Below are 23,052 nucleotides of genomic sequence, written 5' to 3'. Positions count from 1 at the left end.
AAAAAAAATTATAAAAGAAAGTTAGATAAAGAACGCTAGATAGATAGAAAGTTGGATTTTTTGTAGTTACAATGCAAAATTTGAATTTCTTCCTTCAATTTTTGTATTAAGACACTTTTTATATTTCTGACTACTGTTTTTCTTTTTTCCCGGGACGACTAATGATGTTATTGGCTCTGTGGAAATTAGTTTCTTAGGAGAAGATACATTTTGATGAACATGTAGTGGCCAAGACTTCCAGTTTCAATCAGTATGACCTTCTGCAATATGTAGAAAATACAAATCACTGCCTTGATATTATAACAAAGTAGCTAGAATGGGACAAAATATCTAAAGTGGCACCTGTGTCACCTTGTTGACCATGGGTTGAGTGACTTTGAGAAAGTGCCAGAGATGGCCTCACATATAACATGCTAACTGGTTGGACAGCTTCTTAGGAAGACTGAAACAGCCTTTCTCCCTGTCTCAGTGGCATTGAAGGGAAGCTACAAGCCAGGCTGACCTTGTACCAAAGACAGAGGACACACCCTATTTTTTTTTTTATTAAATGTGAAAGCATGAAGAAATGAACAAGTGTTTTTGCTCAAATTTTCATTATTTTTGAGTGAGGGATGGGTGCATAAATAAGTTTCTTTACCATTGGTGTCCTCATAAAGGAAGAAGGAACACACAATATTTGTAGATGCCACAAGATAGAGGACATTAAGGTCACTTGGGGAACATCGCCAGCCACACATTTCAGTTATAAATGCCCAGTGGGGCATCTGATCAGACATGAATCAATGGGCCAAAAGCTGCCTGGAAGGAGGCATTTACAGAGCTTATTAAGGAGAACATGCCTCTTGAATGAGAAAAGGGAGACCATTTATGTCATGAGCATAATTTTTAAATTTGAAATACAGACATATCTTTATGTATCCATAAATCCCCCTAATGAATCAATTTCCATTTCTTTCCACAGGCATTCATTAAGGAACAACCAGCAGACAAATGTTTCTCAAGACTCAAGACCCTGAGCTCTAGGAACGGGACAGTCACTAATGCACGTACTTTCAGAGTCCCAGCTGCATGCAGAGACAGATGTTCATACACAGGCTTCTGGTGCAGCACAGTGTAGATGGCAATCCCAATTACTTAAAATTAGATCAATTAGTTGTTCACAATGTCAGACAATTTCATGCAGGGACTACTTAGAGAAAACTGGCGCCATAAATGATTTCCGCTCGCATTTGTCCAAGGTTATAGGCATACTTAAGAAAATGGATTCAGGAAATTCTTGTAGATATTTTAGATAGTGCCTCTACAATGTGCTCCCTACTTTAGATCAACACCACCTCCAAAGCTTCCACCCTTTGCTCTTCCCCTAGATATGCCTCTTGGCTCAAGTCTCTCAGTAGGAGCATCCTGGAAATTTTGAAGAAGCATAAAAACAAAGACCCTAAACAGATGTGGAGTGACCTACACAAGGCACCATCCTGAGGAAGGATGAGTCTGTAGTCAGCAGGTATTTTGCACAAAGGATATCTTTTCCCTTTGTTCCCCAGGATGGCGGCTTTATCAGTCCCTGCCAGTCTGCAGCCCCAGTGACTTCCCCATGTGCTTTTATCGTAGGTGCTTTTCTCTCACTGTGGTGTAATTACACAGAGCTAGAATTCTTTCATTTGATCATATTTGCTATTTAGGCATTTTCTATTGTCACTGAGAAAACACAATGGTCTGAACTATGGTTCTAGTGCCAAAGCACTGGGGCATCTTGTCCTGGAGGGGTGCTCTCCAAATGGTCACAATGACTGTGTGTCCTAAGTCTGCATGATCAGAAAATGCCCTCCCTCCAAGGACACTCACTGTCTAAAGATGGATGAATTTTCTTTCTGTTTTTTTTTTCCTGACAATGACTTCAGTACCCTTAAATACTGAGGACTAGAGGCCACAGTGCTGTTGATACTCTACAATGCCTGGACAGCTTCCCAGGGTTGGCAGTGTCAATACTGCCAGGGGCCAGAAGCTTTGAGGTAGAGTGTCCTCACTCCTCACTCAGTCTTCGCACTGAATGCACATCCCTGTTTGCCACTGCTTATAAGAACAGGAGTCATAGTAGACTAGGGCCTCACCTGATTGCCCCATTAAGTCTTAATCACCTAAGTTTAAAGCCTTAAAACACAACCCCATTAGGGGTTATAACTTCACAACATGATCTCTTGTCAAGACAATTCTGTCCAAAGTACCACGCAAAGGGGGAAGAGAAATTGGAGGGAAGATAATTTCACTTTAAGGGATTTTTCCCTAGAAATTCTGTTATTCCTTTTCATGTGTCATTGTCCCAAATCATTGCAATGTCCGATTACAAAGAAGGCTAGAAATATTTTCTCTAACTTGATATCTATACACTCAGCTAAAACTGATGAACGTCTGTTAGTAAGATGAAAGGGTGACATCTTCTAATTTTCCCTTAGTATGTAACCTTTCAGAGTCCTTGCAGGGCCCATAAGCTAGCGACTTCTACTCTCACATGGGATCTTAGCACCACAGACGCTATGCCAGTTCTAGGTCCTTCCTATTCCTGAGAAGAGGCTCAAAGAAAAAAAACCCACTCACAGAGTACAACTTGGCTTTGTTCCCTCACTGGGAGTTTTTAGTCCCAAAACTTACTATACTCCATCCCATTTTGTGTTGAAAATTTTAGACTGCAGTGAGAATGGCTCTACATGATGCCCCTTAAATTAACTTCCCTTCCGACAGGAAACCCTGGGAATTCTGCTTTAATTGACAAAGATTGACATGTATTTCTTAAGGTATGAAGTTTGGAAAACCATCCCTGGATAATTACTTATTCACAACTGTGTGTGTGTACGCTTTCCAAATGTCTATAAAGTAGTACCAGCAGAGCTTGTTTGAACATGTCGATGTTACTCAGTATATGCTCATATACTGATATAGCACAGTTTTGGTTTTCATTTATAGTTACATTTGATTTATGCTTCTAGTGATGAAAATAGGGCCATCATCCATGTTATCCATGAAATTTCTCCCAAACACCATATTTACATGAAATACTGCTCAGCCGCAATGGACATAGAGCAGCCAATGCTACCTCATCCTCTGCAGTAGGTGCCAAAGCAAGGCAACTCACCATTCTTCTTGTAGAACATAATTTCTCCTTTGAACTCGATCTTTTCTTCCAGAGACTTTTCTATCTGAAGCATCAGCTGCTCATTGGTCTCCACACCAAACAAAAACTTGCAACTGCAGCTCTTCTGCATGACTTCAGTTCGTGCAAACCCAGCCAACTCACAGAAGCCATCGGAACAATAGACTATGGGGAAACCTTTTGCCACCTGGGCATTGGCCAGGATGAAGTTGCTATCTGGAGGAAAAAAAAAGAAAACATTCAGCCACTTAAAGCTCTTCTTTAAGCCACAATTTCAGGTATCTGTTTAGCTCATTGAGCTAAAGACTGTGCCCATCTCAGACTTGGATGGGTTGTGGGAGCAGGGCTGGTTCGACTCTGACGTGGCTCATATGTGTATTAGCCACTCACTTTCCATGTGGCAGTTGGGATGATGCCTCAGAAGGTGGCTCTTGCCTTAAGCTGCCTGAGAAAATTGAGCTCTGGACCCATTTTGTTGTATTGCATGATCTCAAATGCAGATCCTGAGCCATGAAGTGTGTGTTGTGTCTAAGGGAGGAAACTCCAGGTTGAGGGAGGAGGAAATTTTAGAGATGAATGTTTAAGAATGAATAATGTACTTATAGGAAAAAACAATACATGCTAGAGCTTAGATTCAAAACAAAGCATCCCCAATGCTTGCCAGTTGATTACTAGAATTTAGGGGGAAGTATAAATGATTATAAAAGCGTTCCCTCATTCACAAAAGAAACAAATGTTACATACCAACCATAAGTATCTGAAATGGAGGCTTTAAATATAATAAAATATATGAATAAGAGGGTAAATTTAAAAGTAAGATTTAATTATAATATCAATATCCTATTACATGGAACTATTGTCTTAAATACAAATACATAAAAATATATACATATACTAAGTATAAAATATTTTGGAGGGGGAGGACCTTGGACTTCCCACAGGGCAGGGAACCCTGACTGCTCTTCGGACTGGAGAGGGAGGGGGAGAGGAGTGGGGAAGGGGGAGAGAAATGGGAGGCGAGGAGGAAGCAGAAATTTTTAATAAAAAATATTTATATATTTATATATTCATACTTACACACATACTTACACAGACATGCAAGTGTTACTACAGCATCTAGAATCTGTGCTTGTCTCTAGAGAAAGTAGCTCTGGGCACAGAGGGATGCACCTGGGTTTTACCATATACTCTACTGTGTACCCACTGGATTTATATAAAATTATTTATATATTGTCAACTTTGAAACACCATGTTCAAAGAGGTTTTCAGCAGGCAGCTATATATCATGTCAATAGAAAGGAGGTTCTGTGGCAACTTCTCGATGGCCAGTGGGATAAACTCGGAGCACCCAGGCCATTGTGTCCCCATCTCGTTCTGAGCATCTGTAGTTTGTTTCCCAGAACAGGCACTCAGCTTTGCTTCAGGCAGTCCTGGTCTAAGAGTACCATTCCTAGTGACAGTATTGACATCTTTGGTTCATCGATTCCTGAGCTGGTTTCCCCCTCTTAGAGCCAGAGCTGGAGAACAGCGTTTGGAAACTTTTGGACCACATGCTCCACAGGAGTGAAACAGATTATCCTAGACTAAGAATTCTCTCACATTTCACAGTATCATTTATTTACTATTAAATGTTGGACATTGTCCAAAGTGTGAATGAATAAGCTATATTTGACCCTGTCCGTAGCATGCTTCTGGCTGTGTAGAACCCTAGCTCAGTCTAGAGGAGATAAGTCCTTCTCAAACCTTAGTGTGCCCTCCTCCCTATTTTAAGATTTGATTAGGGGATTGCTTAGAAAACATGAAAACTGAGCTTGGCATAGTTGTCAAACATCCTGAAGGAACTTTGAATGTCATTTTTTGTCACTTTATAAGTGATTTTTTTCAATAGATCTCTGACACTTATTGACTTTCTTCAGAAATGCCAGGAGACGCAGGTTCACCTTTCAGTAAGTTCGAGGGCAGTGGACAGCTTGAGGAAAATGTGTGAATAAGAATAGTGTATGATTTTGTTTTCATATGCTATAATTTCATTGAAGAAATGCATGATTATAAATATTAAGTTAATGTCATGTTAAGCCATGAATCTGTAATATACATAGTGAATAATTACCTCTAGAATTAAGAATGTAAACATCCCAGGCTTTGAAAATTGTAAGCTAGAAATAAGACAAAAACAGATAAAGATGGAATGTGAAAAGCACTGCCATGGAACAGATGCCTGCACGAATAAGTCAGTGAAGTAAGGAGGAAACAGGGATGGAGCTGGAGGGTAGAAATCATCCTTTCTCCTGGAGCCAAGTTTGCCCACTATTTGTAGACGTCAGCAGCTTTGCTGCACTTGTCTGGCCAAATTTTCTCCATCTTTCTACTTTCTTGTCTTCCAGAGACTTATAATTTAAGTCCTTCTTGCATATGATCTATACACAGAATTTTTTTTAAAAGTAAGACCTGAATCTTTAACCTGATTATTATATTCACTCATGATTATTAATAGACTACATTCTTTTCCCTTTCTTGTTTTGTTTTGGTTTTGAGACAGGATTTGTCTGTGAAACAGTTCTGGCTGTTCTGAAACTCACTCTGTAGACCAGACTACCCTTGAACTCACAGAGATCTGCCTGGCTTTGCCTCCCAAGTGCTGGGATTAAAGTGTGTGCCACCACCACCTGCCCAAATTTTTTCTTAATCACTTTAAATTGTGCTTTCTCTTTACTGTGTTTTGTGACTTTTGTTTTTACAAATTTTAAAAATTGGGAAACATATTTAATATATATAAAACATATTTTTTAAAAGCTGTTAATTTTATTTAACTTATCCTGCTTATACATTGTGCTAAGTTTCTTTTCTCTCTGAAATAAGAAACTCATAACCGGAATGTTTATAATAATCCTTATTTTCACCTTCTCCTTGTTTATTATTTATTCTCCCTTATCCAACATTGGTCACATTGCTCACATTTCCTTTCTGTTGCTGTGATAAAAATCAGTCTCTCCAAAGTCAATTTGGAGAGGAAAGGGTTTATTTGACTTACACTTTTGGGTCATAATCCATCATTGAGGTATACCAAGGCAGAAATTAAAGCAGAAACCATGTAACATCATAACTAGCTGGCTCACTTGCTGGCTCATGCTTAGTTCAGGATGGTGCTGCCTTAAGTGAGCGGGCCTTCCTCCACCAGTGAACAATCAAGACAGTACCCCATAGGCTAATCTGATAACAGAAATTCCTCAGTTATGGATTCTGCTTTCAGTACATGAATCTGGGCTGTTATGTTGGCAGCTGAAGCCAACTAGAACAAACATATAATCCTTTTCCTCATTTTACCTTATATGCAATATTATTTGGCTCTCCATTTCTCTTAATGGCATATTCTTTAAATTAATTCACATATCGTCTTTGCAATTGCTTGCAAATATAAGAAAAGAACAGTGCTTTAAAGTTCTAATAAGCTGAAAAGATGATGAGGTATTACCAAGCCATTGGATCTGTGTTTCAATTAAGGATTCTAGTGTGTTTGAGTAGCTAATTCTTCCTGCAAATATGCCACAAAAACAAAACAGAAAGAAAGGAATATACTTGGCCTTCTCTGTTTATATTTAGCACTTGTCCTCAATATCTAATTGCATTTTAATTCCAAAGGGAATGAAGTGGCTGTCTGTGCTTTGGAAAGCTTAGTGTACTGGCCACACGAGTGGTTCTTCTGTTTGGAAAGTGTTGTTCCTTCACCTTGCTATCTACTCTGGAACAATTGCTTTTCCAAATGCCAATCCTAGAATTCCCAAAGAAGCCTGGCATTTGCTTTAGAATTATGTAAAACAAAGTCAGGGCCTTAGTGGTTAGGAACTCATCACTGCCGTAGCTCTATGCGCACACAGGCTCGGGGTAATAACCTTTCCAGGAATCAATTATGCACATGGAATGTGCATCTGAAAGTTACAGTGCTTTTCTCTGCTGGTTTTAGGTCACCATTTTCTGTGTTTCTGGCTGGAAAGTGACAGTAAATCACACAATCCATTTTCAGAGCAGTTGTTGACTACAGTTCTGAATGCCTTGTAGCAGAAAGCGTTTGCAGAGCAGCAGGTAGAATCTGGTGTTTGCTAAATGGCCAGGCTATTTCAGTCTGACCTTCAAAGCACAATACTACTTCCCATCAAATGAAGATGGATAACTCTTTGTTCCCAAGTCAAAAGGAATGCAGAGCAATAAAAGATGGGAAGCAGAGAAGGCAAGTATTGTATGAACTTGTCATTGGTCACTTTCTCTACTTTAAGATAATAAAAAATTAGTTATGATAAACTTTCATTCTCTAACCAAGACCCAAGTCTAAATATTAGAATTAAATCTGTATGGTATGTTGTTTTTACAGTATCGTGAGTTTTTACTGAAAAGCAGCAGTTTTCTCTTCACCAGGCAGAATGAGTAATCATTTGTCTTTTTCCTTTTTTTTTTTTTTGTGGTGTGTGTGTTTTGCATATTTTCAGGTGAAGGGTTACATGTGTTTGGGTGTATATAGCCATGTATGTTCACACATATGGAGACATGAGGTTAATGTTGGGAGTCTTCCTCCAGGGTTTTTTCATCTTATTGACTGAGCCAAGGTTGCTGATATGGCTAATCTCTTGAGACAACTTTCTCTAGGAATCTCCTGGCTCCAGCTTTAGAGGCTGGAGTTGCGGGCTAGTCGCCACAGCCACAAAGCACTTATTTGGTTTCTGGAGGTCCTAGCTCTTTCTCAAACTTGCACAAACAGTAACCATTGAGCGTCTCCCCAGACTGACATGCATAAACTGATGAAAACGTTTTACTTCTCCCAGTTTCTGAGCCAAAGTCATTTAAAAAAAGACATTATATATTGATGATATCACATAAGTAAGTCTGGATCTTTCAGTTGCCTTTGTTATCTCTTCCAGAAAGTCAACACTTTAAAACTATGGAAACCACTGGCTTCCTTTGCTTCAAAATACTTTGCATAGATGAACTACAGAGTCTCATAGAAAGCAGACAAATACACTTGTTATTCAAATGATCTCATTTTCAGTCTCATTCACTTTCCTTGTACAACATAATATTTCTAAAGTGTTCCTACTGAAAAGTACCTTCCTTATGGCAAAAGCCAGTAAGTGTATATTCCAAGGAACACGGAACCATAGTCTTAAATTCAATACGGTTTAGCATTCTTATATTAAACATTCATCAGAATTTTTAATATATTTGTGGTCATTCAAAGGTTTTTAACTTCATTTTCATATGTCCCTGCCAATGTTTAAGGTCAAATGAAACTTCAGGAAGAAGTATTGGTTTGTTTTACATCTCTTTCTAAATGTTTGGTTTAGTGCAACCTTCCTGATGCAGGCTGGAGAATTACAATTCTAGGTAGACTAGAGGATGTTCAAGGAGGATAGGCAGAACCATCAATCTTTCCCTATAGCTTCAAATATTTAAAGATAGTAACAATCCCACTTAATGCATTGATTACTCAAATGCACACCACAGAGCTAGCCAAAGCAACAAGAATCATTGGTAGATGGTAGTTTCATTGAAAGGGAATCTATGCCCTTAATGCTTTCTGCCAGTAAGTACAGATTTTCATGGTCCAACTCTCCATCTCTGAGGAATGTCTTTGATACTAGCTCTCTATTAAGGCTAAACTTTGTGTTTCATCTTCAAATACTTGTATTAACATAACCTGCAGAGGAGGAAGAAGGGCAGATTCAAATCTGCTAGCCCTCATTTTCCTGTAAAGGCCAACAAGCAAACATAGGCATTTAACTCCTTTCCTGAATTGCCCACGCACCAGCTTTGATGTTTTACATTGATTGACACCTTGACAGGGTCTAAGTTCACCTTGGAAAGAAACCTCTAGGAATGTCTGTGAAGGTTTTCTAGAATAGATTGTATGAATTAAGAAGGCCCACCTTAAATGTGGGGGTACCATCTGATGGGATGGGTCTAAGACTAATTAAAAAAAATACTAGCTAAAAAAACACCATCGGTCTGCCTCCCACCTCGCTCTCCATTGCCATGCCTTCCTTGCTGTGACAAAATAAACAAAATAAGCCTTTCCTTCCTTAAGTTGCTCGGGTCAAGTATTTTGTCATAGCAACAAGGAAAGTACCTGCCACAATAGCTCAGCTGGTAGCATGCTCTTCTAGCATGCAGAAAGTACCTGCCACAGTAGCTCAACTGGTAGCATGTTTTTCTAGCATGCAGAAAGTCCTGGGTTCAAACTCCAGTGCTGCAATAAATTGGATATCATTAGCTCACCACTCAGTAGGTGGAAGCAACAGGTGAAAAGCTTGACTACACAGATAGTTGAAAGTCAGCCTGGAGTACATAAGACTCTGTTTCAAGTAAGAAAAAAAAGAAAAAGAAAAAAAATTAGCCTTGTATAAGAGTTCAATCAAGGCAGCTTGTGTGTCCTTGGTGACACTGAATACAGTTATAGTGGGAGACCACTTTATTGCTGCAGATAGAATGTCTATGACATTAGAAAATTGCAATCATCTTTGTGTTTTGTGTTGACTTCAGTTTGCCGTGCAAAGAATGATGGCATATTAATGATCTTCGTGACAAGCTAAAGTTCTCAAGATATTCTGTTTAAATTTAGAAATTACTTACATTTGATGGCTTTCCTAGTATTATTTAAAAAAAAAAAACAGATGAGAAGTTTGTAACGGGGGTTCTCACAGTTCTTACACTTAATTTGCTCCCCAATGTCATGCTTCACAATGTTGTAGTGCTGGCTTTCGTCACTCATTTATAATTTAATATTTAAAGGCGCTTTTACTCCAGAAAGACCAATACTAGAAAAAACTCTGTAACACTAAATCTCACAGCTAGCACTTGATTGCTGAGGTGGAGTGGAAAGCAGTAACTGTATTTGTTATGAGAAAACATTGTTTCCTGCTTTCCAACAAACAAACACATAGACAGACAAACACAAAAATGCCCTCAGTAAGCCACTGGGTGTCTTGAGCAGCACCCTCAGCTGACTCCTCCAAGAAATTCAGAAATGAATTGAAACAAAACAAAATCTCGCATGCATAAAATGATGAGAAGGTCCTTCAGAATAACATCAAAAAGAGCTGTAAGCACCTAGTGGCTGGCCAGAGAGATGAGCCAAGGTGTCAAAGCACTTAGCACAAACCTGATTGATGACTTCAGTTTGAGCCTCAGAATCCATATAAAAGTGGAAAGAGAGAATTGACTCATAGAGGGTATCTCTAATCCATACACACACATGCATACACAAACACAAACCATATGATGTGCTGGTCTATAATACATCATATACATAATAATAACAATAATTAATAATTAAAAGAAGTATATAAGAACCTAGTAATAGTAGATGGCTAGGGTAGGGCTCAGGTGGCTCAGGAAAACAAAAGGAAAGAAAACTGTCTCGTTGGGTATCATATCCAACTTTTACATACTGTAACAATGTAATATCTCTTGAAAAATATCTTATAAACCTTATTATTTACTGGAATGATTGAAAACACATTACTTAAAATAAAGTGTGATTATGATCCTGATTAATAACAGCAATAATAAAAATAAACTATTTAAAAGACATTTTAAATATTCTAAATAATGGGGTTGTAGAAATGGCCCAGTGGGTAAGAGTATTGTTCTTTCAGAGGACTCAGATTTGTTTCTAGCACAAGCACAGCAGATCACAGTCATCTATAATTTCAGTTTCAAGACACTTAGCACCTTCTTCTGGTCTCCATGGGCACTAGGCACACACTTCCATATATTTAGGTAAAACACTAATATTTGGCAAATAAATAAAAAGAAATAAATCTTTGAAAAAAATACCATAATTAAACTTTTGAACAAAATGATGTATTTCAACATCTTCACACTTTTCTAAAACTGTTATGACTATTTATACTCTGCCATGTGGATGTATGTTTAATGTAATTAATTTATTAATATAATCACAACTCTAATAAAGTTATCAGCATATAGAATCTGTATAATAAGCATCTTATTGGTGTAAAAAAAGAGTTCCATACTAGACCAGAATGGAGTATAACAAAGGTTTATTTATCTAGGGATAAACTCACAGAAAGAGTGGTGATACATAGTCCTCTGCATATGCTAAATATGTCAATAGTTATCCTATCCTAAGGAGTATAATTATTAATTTAATAATGGCTTGACCTAGTCATGAAAGGAAAGGAACTATGAATATCTAGTCTTCAACCTCATCAAAGACCCAAGAAAGTTCTGCACCAGACAGAAATCTCAAGGTCCAAATCAGGAGCAGAAGGAGAGAGAGTACGAGCATGGAACTCAGGACCGCGAGGGGTGCACCCACACACTGAGACAATGGGGATGTTCTATCGGGAATTCACCAAGGCCAGCTGGCCTGGGTCTGAAAACACCTGGGATAAAACCGGACTCGCTGAACATAGTGGACAATGAGGACTACTGAGAACTCAAGAACAATGGCAATGGGTTTTTGATCCTACTGCACATACTGGCTTTGTGGGAGCCTAGGCAGTTTGGATGCTCACCTTACTAGACCTGGATGGAGGTGGGTGGTCCTTGGACTTCCCACTGGGCAGGGAACCCTGATAGCTCCATTGGCTGACAAGGGAGAGGAATTTGATTGGGGGAGGGGGAGGGAAATGGGAGGAGGTGGCGGGGAAGAGATATAAATATTTAATAAATAAATAAACGGAAAAAAAACAGGCACACAAAAGAATGAACAAACAAACAAAAAAGACCCAAGAAAGGAAACAATACTACTTGAGTAAACAGGAAGTACAATCAAGTAACTTGCAAATGGTGCAAGAAAGAACAGAGACAACTGGCTACCTGGGCAATCACCAAATGTCTCATTTGCAACATTGGGGCAAACAGCTTTGGCTAAGGCATAGAGTAACTGACAGACCATTTTCCGAGGTAGGAAAAAATTTAAAGACCATCTTACTCTGTCCTGGCAAGGTTTGGCAGTCTTTTTGCTTGTATCCTGCTTGTCCAGTCTGGATGCCATGCACTTTGTTAATGGTCAAGGGAGGGGAAGTTCATGGCCCAAAGTCCAGTTTTGTCAAGAAGAAAACAAGCTCCAAGTGGAGTGTCTTTGGTGCCCAACATTCTCTCAGAAATAGATCAGTGCTGCCAGAAGCAATCATGCCTCACATCAACAGAATCCTATTATTTAAATGTCATATTCCACAGTTGTTTGAAGTGTTTGAAGATTACCTATCTATGTGGAATGCAATTTCTATGCATCTAAAGAACCTAATTAGATTAACTATAAATATGACAAACATGGATGACCTATATACCTGTATACTTTTAAAGATTAAGGTTTCATATTAAAAGAATTAAACAATCTTTACAAATGTGCAGCAAATGAGGACAATAACCTCAAAATATAAACAATATATAAGTGTCTTGATCAGTAGTAGAAATGTATAGTGCAAGATGACAAATATATCCTAAAGTTGTATCAACATATAAAATGTCTTAAGAGGTAAAAACATGCATGAAAACAATATGACAAAATAACTTTGCATAGGTGTACAAATATTGGAAACAGAAATAGGAGTATATTCAATATGACAAATATAATTTGAATTTATAACAATATACAAGAATTTATGCTAATGTAAGTTGTCTATAAATAATACATCAAAAGTAATCTCAACCTCACATTTACTGTTATTTTTTGTTACTGAAAACTCCTTTTTTCCCATTTCAACTCCTTTTGTTATTATTTTTTAAAAAGAAAACAAACTATTTTTTTCATTCTATATACCAATTCCAGTTCCCACTCCTTCCCCCCCCCTCCCAGGTTCTCCTCATAACCCCCATCCCACCTCCCATCTATTCCTCAGAGAGGGTAAAGAATATTGCTTTGGGCAAGGTCCAAGGTCGTTCCTACTATACCTAGGTTGAGTAAGGTATCCATCCAAAGGGAATAGGTTTCCAAAAAGCCAGTACAAGCAGTAGGGATACATCCTGGTGCTGCTGCCAGTGACCCCGCAGTTTGCCCCAGCCATATAACAGTCATCCACAATCAGAGGGACTAGTTTGGACCTATGCTATTTCTTTGCCTGTCTAGCTGGAGTTGGTGAGCTTCCATTAGCTCAGGTAAACTGTCTCAGTGGATGTACCAATCATGGTCTTGAAGTAAAAGCCTGTTCAACAAGAACTTTAAGTCTTTAATGAAAGAAATTGAAGAAGATGCTAGAAAATGGAAAGATAAGGTCTCCCATGCTCTTGGATCAACATAATAAAAGTGATAATCCGACCAAAAGTGATCTATAGATTAAATGCAGTCCCAATTGAAATCCCAACACAATTCTTCACAAACCTTGAAAGAACAATAATCAACTTCATATGGAAAAACAAATAACCCAGAATAGCCAAAACAATCATGAACAATAAAGAAACTTTTGGAGTCATTCATCACTGTCCCTGAAATCAAGCTCTATGATGCAGCTACAGTAATGAAAACAGTTTGGTACTGGCATAAAAACAGGGAGATTGACCACTGGAATCAAATCGAAGATGTAGATATTATTCCACATACCTATGAACACCTGTTTTTGACAAAGAAGCTAAAACTATACACTGGAAAAAAGAAAGAATCTTCAACAAATGGTACTGGTATAACTGGATGTCAACATGTAGAAGAATGAAAATAGGTCCATATCTATGCCTATGCACAAAACTCAAGTCCAAGTGGACTAAAGACGTCAATATAAATCTGACCACACTGAATCTGATAGAAGAGGAAGTGGGAAGTAGCCTTCAATGCATGGGCACAGGTGACCACTTCCTAAATATAACTCCAGTAGCATAGACACTGAGAGCAACAATAAATAAATGGGACCTACTGAAACTGAGAATGTTCTGTAAAGCAAAGAACAGAGTCAATAAGGCAAAAAGAAAGCATACTAAATGGGAAAAGATATTACTATTATTACTATTATGAGTAAGTGCACACTAATATACCTATTATTGCATCCCATCCAATCCTTTTTCTTGTGGAACATTAGTGAAAAGAAACTTAATTCACACTAGTCTTTATGAAAGGACTTCAATTTGGAGTGCAAAGTTTTTTCATGAATCTCCATTTTACTGCTAATCATAAATCAAGTATAATAGACTTTTTCTTTTTAAATGAGATCATGGAGCTAGAGAATTGGCTTACCATTAAGAGCACTTGGTACTTTTGAAAAGGACCTTGTTTTTTTCCACAGGGAGCTCCAGTGAGTGATCAGTTAGTGCATGGAACTTATAAGACTAACATAAACTCAGATAACAAACACACAAAATTATATAATAAACATGATCAGAAATACCCTGTGAAACTTATTTTGTGCCTATAGCTTTCATCTTGACATATTGACTTTAAAAAGCTCTTGGTAGAGAAGAAACAAAGCTTTATTTTCTTTTAGGAAAAAATGGTTGAGTGGTTAAGAACACTGGCTGTTCTTTCAGAGAGTTCTGGTACCTACATGAGGCCTCAAAACTTCCTGTAACTTCAACTCCAGTGTATCTGATGTCCTCTTCTGCCCTATGTGGACACTACACTCATGGATATATACCACACAGACACACATACACACGTAATTTGTATTATTAAAATAATAAAAATAAACCTAAAAACATAAAAGTAAAAGAAAAATATTGATCATAATAAGAAAACTAAATAATATTAAACAAAATCCTGTCTTCTATATGCCCAAAGTTACCTGGCACAACTATTGAATGAAGAAAACCATGTGTATGGGAAAAATGCATTCTGGAATCATCAAGGATTTGTTGGGTTTCTGAATGGGTTAATTGATGTGGGATTCCCCTCTGTATGCTGTGAATTTTTTTTTTTTTAACCATTGGTTAATAATGTTGCTTTGGTCTATGGCAGGGCAGAGTATAACTAGGAGAGAAAACTAAGCTGAATGCAGGGAGAAGGAAGATGGACTCAGGCAGATGCCTGTCACCACCCAAGAAGCAAGATGCGAGGTAGCAAACTACAGCCTGGAACTAAAACCCAGCAAAGGACGTGAGGATTAATCATGCATACACCTCTCTAGTTGCTTCTTTATTGAACAGCACCACAGAGGTTTTATACCTAACACAGCCAGGTGGGCCAACAGGTTTTTATACCTAACCCAGCCAGGTAGGTCAACAAGTGAAGACCTCATAGCCTGATCATCGATCAAGGTCAGGGCAATGCACACTCAGGAAGCAGGCTTGGTAAACAACTTTGACACAGCTCTCGGAAGCTCAAATCACTAGGGGGGAAGAGCAGCTGGAGACCAGCACTCCAAACGGTCCCAACACGCAAGCCTCATGCTAAGATATAAAATAATGAAACTGGGTTAATTTAAGATGTACAAGCTGGCCAGAAATATGCCTGAGGCATTGGTTGAATAGTGTTGTAATTAGAATAGTTTCTGTGTGATTATTTGGGTCTAGGTGGATGGGAAACAAAAGCACAGGCTCCATTTACATTATAGTGTCCAGTGCACTAAACCCACATAAAGCCTAAAAAAATCTTGAAAAGGGGAGCTACTGGACCCAAAAAAATAGAAGTCAGTTGAAGCTTCTTGGTAGTCACATTTTTTTCAGGTAGGCTCTATTTGCTGGTCACACGCAGAAGCATAGCTTCTTTGAAAGAGAGCTTTCTGGTTCACGCTGAACTTGCTTCCTTTGGCATGAATAGCTCTGGCTCCTTTGGGAGTCCTCCTACAGAGCACTTAAATAGAGTTTGTGAGCAGAGTGCCACAAGTTGTTTACTGGTGACATAACCTGCTGTATCCCTGGAGCTGGGGTGGTGAGCATGGCTTGTATAGCTGCAATGAATGTATCTCCACCATGTTGGATAGGGTGGAGTCAAAAGCTACAGCCTCAGTGTTTAGCCATGTATGCTTAGCATTTTAAAAAGTGCTCCTGGTCAAAAAAAGAAGTATCGATACATAGTAAAGACATATTCAGACAAGAAATAGTCTCTGAACAGGCCATGATATGCTTGATAAATGAACATAGACTTGGGAAAGATAAAAGAAGGAGTAGATACAGTAATAGATAAAATAATGATATAAAAATTCTTTAAAAGGAATAGATTAGCAAAATATATGCATATTAAGCCACGTAAAGATAGAAAATCAGAGTCTGGATAATGTATATTATTGTATTTTCCTTGTATTTTTTGACTATTAGTGAATGAACTAACTACAGAGAGACATTTCATTGCACAGGCTGCTAATCTAAACCAATATATATATATATATATATATATATATTAAAGTTATTGTGACTTAATTTGACTGTAAGGATATGTTACTTTGGAAAGGAAGTTCTGAGTTTGTTTCCATAGAGGATGGCAACCTGTGGATTCCTTCTAGGCTTTGATAAAAACAAACCTTCTAGGTTTGATAAAAACAAGACCCCACTGAAACAATAGCTCAGGTGGTCAAACATCCAAGATAGCTTCAGTACTGTTAGCTTAGATGAACCAACCACACAGGATACTCTATGAAACAGTGCTCCCAATCAACTGGAAGTGGTCTAAAAAACCATGCCTAAATTCCCAAATATTGTTTATAAATGTTTGTTTTCATATAAAGGCAATTGATTATACATGGTTAATGTTCACAGTAAATCTCTTTCTGAAAAGAAAAGGCAGGGGATAAAATATAGAAATAAATACTTTACACTGGTATGGACTTTGGTTTATTGAAACAAATTTAAATTCAATTTTGTTATATGTATATTTCTAGTTTTGTTTAAGGTATTATGTTTATACAATTCATTTTAAAATGTATCATTAATAAATACATATTAATACACAGTCATCTATAATAATCAAACTTTTAGTTGCATTAGTTAGGTTTTCTAGATATACAGAGATATACAATTAGATAATTTTCAAGACATAAGACCTATAGAATATGTCATTTAAAATGTTTAAGAACTTAAACTTTTCTCAACAATAAGACATGGCTGCTTCTGGCAGCACCAATTACTTCAGAGAGGTTGATGGCATTAAAGAAACTTGTTATGGAATTTGCCTTCAATGTGGCAAGGCTAGCCATTTGGGCAGGAAACTGCTTTTTCCTGGACTGGTTTGGTATGCTGTATAAACTGAACAGGCAGGACCCACAGAAAATGACTGCTGAACTTGCCATAAAAAGTTGGACTGATCTTCAGGCTTCATGAAAGAAACTTTCAAGCATTCTTCAGGACATGGGGTGAGGAGTAACTGGCAAGTTGCCAATATAAATGAAACAGTCTTTCAAATTTCCTGCTTCATGGTGAAGTCTGCCAGATACTATGGGTCTCTAGGCTAAAGATGGATGCTCCAAAGTAACAGAAGAAATTTGGGTAGCTGTCCAGGCAGTAGGATGTCTCTGTCAATTCTAGAACTTTGGAAGTTGCTTTACAATGTACTTCCTTTTTACTTAGGTAATAGTATAACCTTCTAGGATCTCTGATGAAGTAGGAAACAAATAGTTATAATATTCCTTAGTTATGATAAAAGAGAATTATATATGCAACTTTAGAATCACAAAGATAGGATAGATGATAGGATGTTTTCTTTAATTTTGCCAGATACAAATAGACTAAATATTGTAACTGTAATTCTTGATTTGTAATTTCTGTATTGTAAAATGTAATTTTACTATGTTAAAGTTAAAAACTTTATTTAGACAGAAAAGGAGAGATTATATGGCATTCTCCTCTATATGCTATGAATATGTTTTATCACTATTGGTAATAAAGAAGTTGCTTTGGTCTATGGCAGGGCAAAATACAGCTATGAGGGAAAACTAAACTGATTTATGAGAGAAAGAAGGAGGGGTCTGGCAGAAATCATATAGCCACGTAAGAAGCAAGATGGGAGGTAACAAACCAAAAGCCTAGTGCTAAAATATAAGATAATAAAAATGGGTCAATTTAAGATGTAAGAGCTAACTAGAAATATGCCTGAGTCATTGGTCAAACAGTGCTGTGATTAATATAGTTTTTGTGTGATTATTTAGGTCTGGATTGCTGGGAAATAAAAGTAAAATTTCTCTTTACAGCTAATTGTGGTTTGAGCATCCCTCACATTTTTGAAGTCTTGGTCTTCAAAAGATAATGAGAAATTGTGACACTCAAACAAGGTAGGTTTTAGTGGCATAGAGAGACTGACTCTGCTTCTACCCATGCTGCCTGCTCCTGACTAGTCAAGATGTAAATATGGTACCTGAAAGCTTCCAGCACCACAGAGGAAGCCACCACAGTCTCCATGCCTTTGCCACCATGATAGACTGTCCCCGTGGAAACTGTGACCCAAAATAAACCCTTTGTTTCCTTATGTTGTTGCTGCCAAGCATTTCATCACAGTGGTCAGAGAATTTCTTCCCATCTGCTTTGGAGCTCTCTGGTACATGATCCTGAGAGCTGCCTGATACAGGGCAGACCAATCTGTTACAGTTGCAGCAATACAAGAACAAGGTAAATATCTATATTACATGTATCACTCCTGTGTTTTTATATCTGCAAATTGCACTCTCCCCTACTGAACAGCATCATGGGAAAGCTAAGCTTATTGTCTCCTACAAAGGAGGATGAGGAGGAGAAAGTAGTCTCACAACTGGATGATGCACAAATATTAGCGTGCCTCACCCAAAGGTGAAGATGGAAAGCTGAAGTAAATTTGATGATGCAAATTTTCCATGAACAAGTCTCATTCAGTGTCAGTTTTTGTCCTTTTAAATTAATCTAAATCATCAAGAATTACCTAACTGATTTAAATTTACACCTTTCTACAAGTTTTCTTAGAAACTCATCTAAGAACACAGTTAAGGCCATCCACATGATTATATTTTTGCCGTGAAAACCAAGTGTTTTTTGTATGTCTTATTTGCACTACTGAAAAACAAATTAAATAAAATATAGAAAATGAAACCAACCACATATTGAATACCCATATTCTCCAAATATTTAATTTAACTCATCCCTCGGTCCTCATGCAGTACAATCAAGCTCTTGCTGGCAATTATGTTTAATTCAACAAGTATTACCTTTTAATTTTAAAAATACTAAGGACAGACTTCTTACTTGCAATACTGGTAGAGATAAAAAGTGATTACTTTTGCCATATGTTTGTTAGTGATTTAAATTATTTTGTCCTTATAAATGACTTTAAATTTAAATTTATGCAGCCCATATTTACAAATAAGTGTTCAATGCACACTTGAAGATTGACATTTTTCTCATTTCAGTTTTGATTGTATTCTGCAGAACTAATGGTATTCAAGTGATTTTCATATCTTGGCAGCATTTTCCAGAGCCTCACCTGTCCACTGCAAGTCTTTCCTGGTCCATAGTGAAAAATTTAACTTAAATAAAAAAGATGGGTGCCTTTATAAGGCCTAATACTAAGTGAATTCCAGCAGTCAGCATGGGTCTAAACTAATTTGCTAATTACAGATATTCAGTAGTCGTGATAATGGTCTTTAGTCTCCTGCAGTTAAAAAAAGCAGAGAAAAAACAAAAGTGTGACAGAGGGGAAGCCTGCAGAAAACAGGTCTGTAGGACTTTATGAGAAAGAAGAAAGCAAGAAGAATATCATCTCTAATAAATAAGCCCCCAGAGGCAAGTGCTAACACTGATGAAATGGGCTGAGTGGGAGGGAGCCAAGTCATTCACAGATATAGGGAGAATAAGAAGCCCTGGGAAACAAGGCACTCTGGCCATCAGACTGTTCTGAAATTCTGGCCTTGGCACAGTATCTCAGGGTGTCTCTGTAGATAAAGGGTCTTTAGCTCAGACAAATTGAATAGCCTATCAATGCTAAATAGCAAATTAAATGATCTTAGTGGGTATGATGTCTCCAAGTTAAGCAGACGAAAGCTACATGGAACTAAGCCAGATCCAACTAGGAGCTCCTTGTCACTAACCCAGTGTCCAAGCATGTCCAAGCGCATCCTCATCCCGTTCATCTGCTCTGGTTGCTTTAGTTCACTTGTACTTTACCTCACATATGTTAACCTAGACTTTTCAAAGCCTGGAGCCTAGGACCAACAGTTGAAACAAGACACAAAATCTAAGACCATAGTGGCAAGAGAGATGGCTCAACAGTTATAGGAACTGCCTGTTCTTGCATAGAACCTTGGTTCAGTTCTCAGCACAGACATGGTGAATGATGAAATTTACAGTACCAATTTCAGAGGACCTGATATCCTCTTTTGGTTTCTGTGAGCTCCTCTACCCACATAGCACACACACACGCATGCGTGTACACACACACACACACACACACACACACACACACACATATATGCACATACATGCAAACATGCATACATGGTAAAACACCAATGCACATAAAATAAAAGAAGACAATTAAGACCATGGAGGAAGAAAGATGGCTGAGCAGTTAAGAGTGCTTGCCGGTTTTGCAGATGGCCTGAGTTCTTTTCTCAACAAAAATGTCTGACCACTCACAGCAGTCTGTAATTCCAGTTCCAGGGGCAACAATGGCTTCCCCTCTCTTCTGCCTATACTTGCACTCATGTGCACACAGCCACATAAACATTCACATACTTAAAAGTAAAAATAAAGCTTTCCTTTTGCTTTTTTTTCTTTTAGTTTTTTGAGACATGGTTTCTTTGTAGCTTTGGAGTCTGTCCTGGAACTTGCTCTTGTAGACCAGGCTCACCTCGAACTCACAGAGATCAGCCTGCCTCTGCCTCCTGAGTACTGAGATTAAAGGTGTGCACCACCACTGCCTGGCAAATCTTTCCTCTCTCTAAATGGTAAAACCATGTACTCCAAGGGGAAATGATCAAGTCATATTCCTTGGAAGAGCACACCGTCTTTGCAGATGTCTCTTCTGGAGTTCTAAAGCTTGAATTATTCCCTTCTGTAGGAGGAGATTGCTTGTTCATCCCAGCTGCCCAGAACCAAAATAACCACACAGAAACTACTTATTGGCTAACTCGTATATCTTAATTTAACCCATTTCTAGTAATATGTGTATTGCCATGTGGCTTTTTCTTACTGGCAAGATTCCAAGCAGCATCTGTCTCTGGCAGGAATGCATGACTTTTTCCAGACTACACCCTTCTTTCTCCCAGCATTCAGTTTAGTTTTCCCTACCTATGTAATTCCTACCCTGCTATAGTCTAAAGTAGTTTCTTTATTCATTAATGGTAATCACAGTATATAAAAGGAAATCCTACATCACCATTCTGAATAATAAATCCTTGATTTTTTTGATTTTCTTTGCTTCCTGAAAGGGCTTTTAATAACTAGCACAGTTCCTAGAACTATAGACGAAGGTCAAGTCTGGGAGGATCAGGAAGTCAAGCTACCATCTTTATTTGTTCTGTGTGGTTCTATAATGTGCTTGCCAGCTTATGCCAGAATCAGTGAGTGTCCCTAAAAATGAGGAAAAACTTTGTCAGGAGAAGGGCTGTTGCCTTCTAAAATTACTTCAGTTGTCATGGGGGTGACGTTCTTTTTATGGGAGCCTGTAAAATTAAAATGATGATTAAGTTTAAAGATTATTGCCTAGTATAATTACAAATAGTCTCTGAGTAGTCAATAGGGTTTTTCTTAAGTTCCTATTTGGAATTATGGCCAGAAAGTTGTAAGAAGGTGCAGAAATTCAGCTAACCAAATTGAAACTATCTTGAGTGGTTGGTACCCCAAATAGGTCTTATAATAGCACTATCAGCATTATGATATCATATCAGGTAGAGTCATTGTTGTGGGGTCCCATCTTCTTCCTGGAAACTTCAAAGATTACTACAGGAAAATCTATTGTTCATTGTGGAAAACTTAAATATTATTCATATAGACATATATTCAATACAAGATACAATATAGACAAAATAGGTATGCAGAAAAATAAAATTTTTCTAAAATTCTTTCTTACTTCTGTCCTATACCAGATGGCTCCTGATATGAGACACAAACGGAATTTTTTTAACAACATACTTGTATTTAGAGGATACCCATTGTCCAACTCCAAAGCCAGTTTTGATTTTTAAGTAGAGATATATACATGTATCATTATCTGTCTTTATTTGTACAAGTATAACCATTATGGCCATAGCTTCTAACAAATGAATGATTACTGAATCAGCCTTTTCTGAGCTCAAGTCAGTTGCTAATTGAAAACCGGAATAAGTGTTAATGGTGTGGTATACATATTTTAATTTTCCAAAATCTGCAAAGTGGAACACATCCATCTGCCATATTTCTTTCCTTTGAGTAGCCTTTGAGTTACTCCCTGCAGGTAGCAGTATTTGGGTATAAAAAGAGCAAGTAGAACATCTCTTTATAATCTCCTTAGCTTGCTTCCATGTAATAGAAGACTCTTTCTTTAAACCTTTGCTATTGATATGATGTTTTTATGAAGTTCTGAGGACTTCAGCACACTTCCAACCAATAATTGATCAATTTCTGCATTACTTTGTGCTAGAGACCTGGAAAACCCATATGCAATAGGTTGTTTGTTATGTATTTGTGATTATATTTTGTGATTATATTTTGAATCTGAATGAATAATGAAATCAATTCTGTATCATCTTGTATAAATTCAGCATTTTCAATATGTAAGACAACTCTTGCTTCATATTGAAAATCAGTAATTATACTGAGAGGTTCTTTAAAATCTCTTAGTGTCAAGAAAATAGCATATAACTGTGCCTTTTGGACAGAATTATAAGGACTTTGTTCCACATTACTTAAATCTTCTGATTTGTAACCTGTCTTTCCTGATATATTTGCATCAGTATAAAATGTTCAGGCTACAGTTATTGGTGTGTCAGATACAATTTGGGGAAGAATCTAAGTAGTTCTCTTTATAAGGTTAATTCCATCACTTAGGATCATTGATATTATCCTGGGATCATTGCTATTAACATCTCATA

General features: G+C 37.6%; 1 protein-coding gene across 1 annotated transcript in view; it reads right to left on the bottom strand.

The window, feature by feature from the left end:
* Kcnh8 (potassium voltage-gated channel subfamily H member 8) overlaps positions 1-23,052 on the bottom strand; it is a 484,346-nt gene that overhangs the window by 314,703 nt on the left and 146,591 nt on the right. The window contains exon 2 of the mRNA XM_005368749.3: positions 3,131-3,364. Within this exon, the coding sequence (XP_005368806.1) occupies positions 3,131-3,364 (234 nt within the window). The remainder of the gene's footprint in view (positions 1-3,130; positions 3,365-23,052) is intronic.

This window comes from Microtus ochrogaster, unplaced genomic scaffold (genome assembly GCF_000317375.1).
Source record: "Microtus ochrogaster isolate Prairie Vole_2 unplaced genomic scaffold, MicOch1.0 UNK40, whole genome shotgun sequence".
Classification (NCBI taxonomy): domain Eukaryota; kingdom Metazoa; phylum Chordata; class Mammalia; order Rodentia; family Cricetidae; genus Microtus; species Microtus ochrogaster.
Note: the sequence above shows the minus strand (reverse complement) of the source record. Positions and strands in the feature narration are given on the sequence as shown.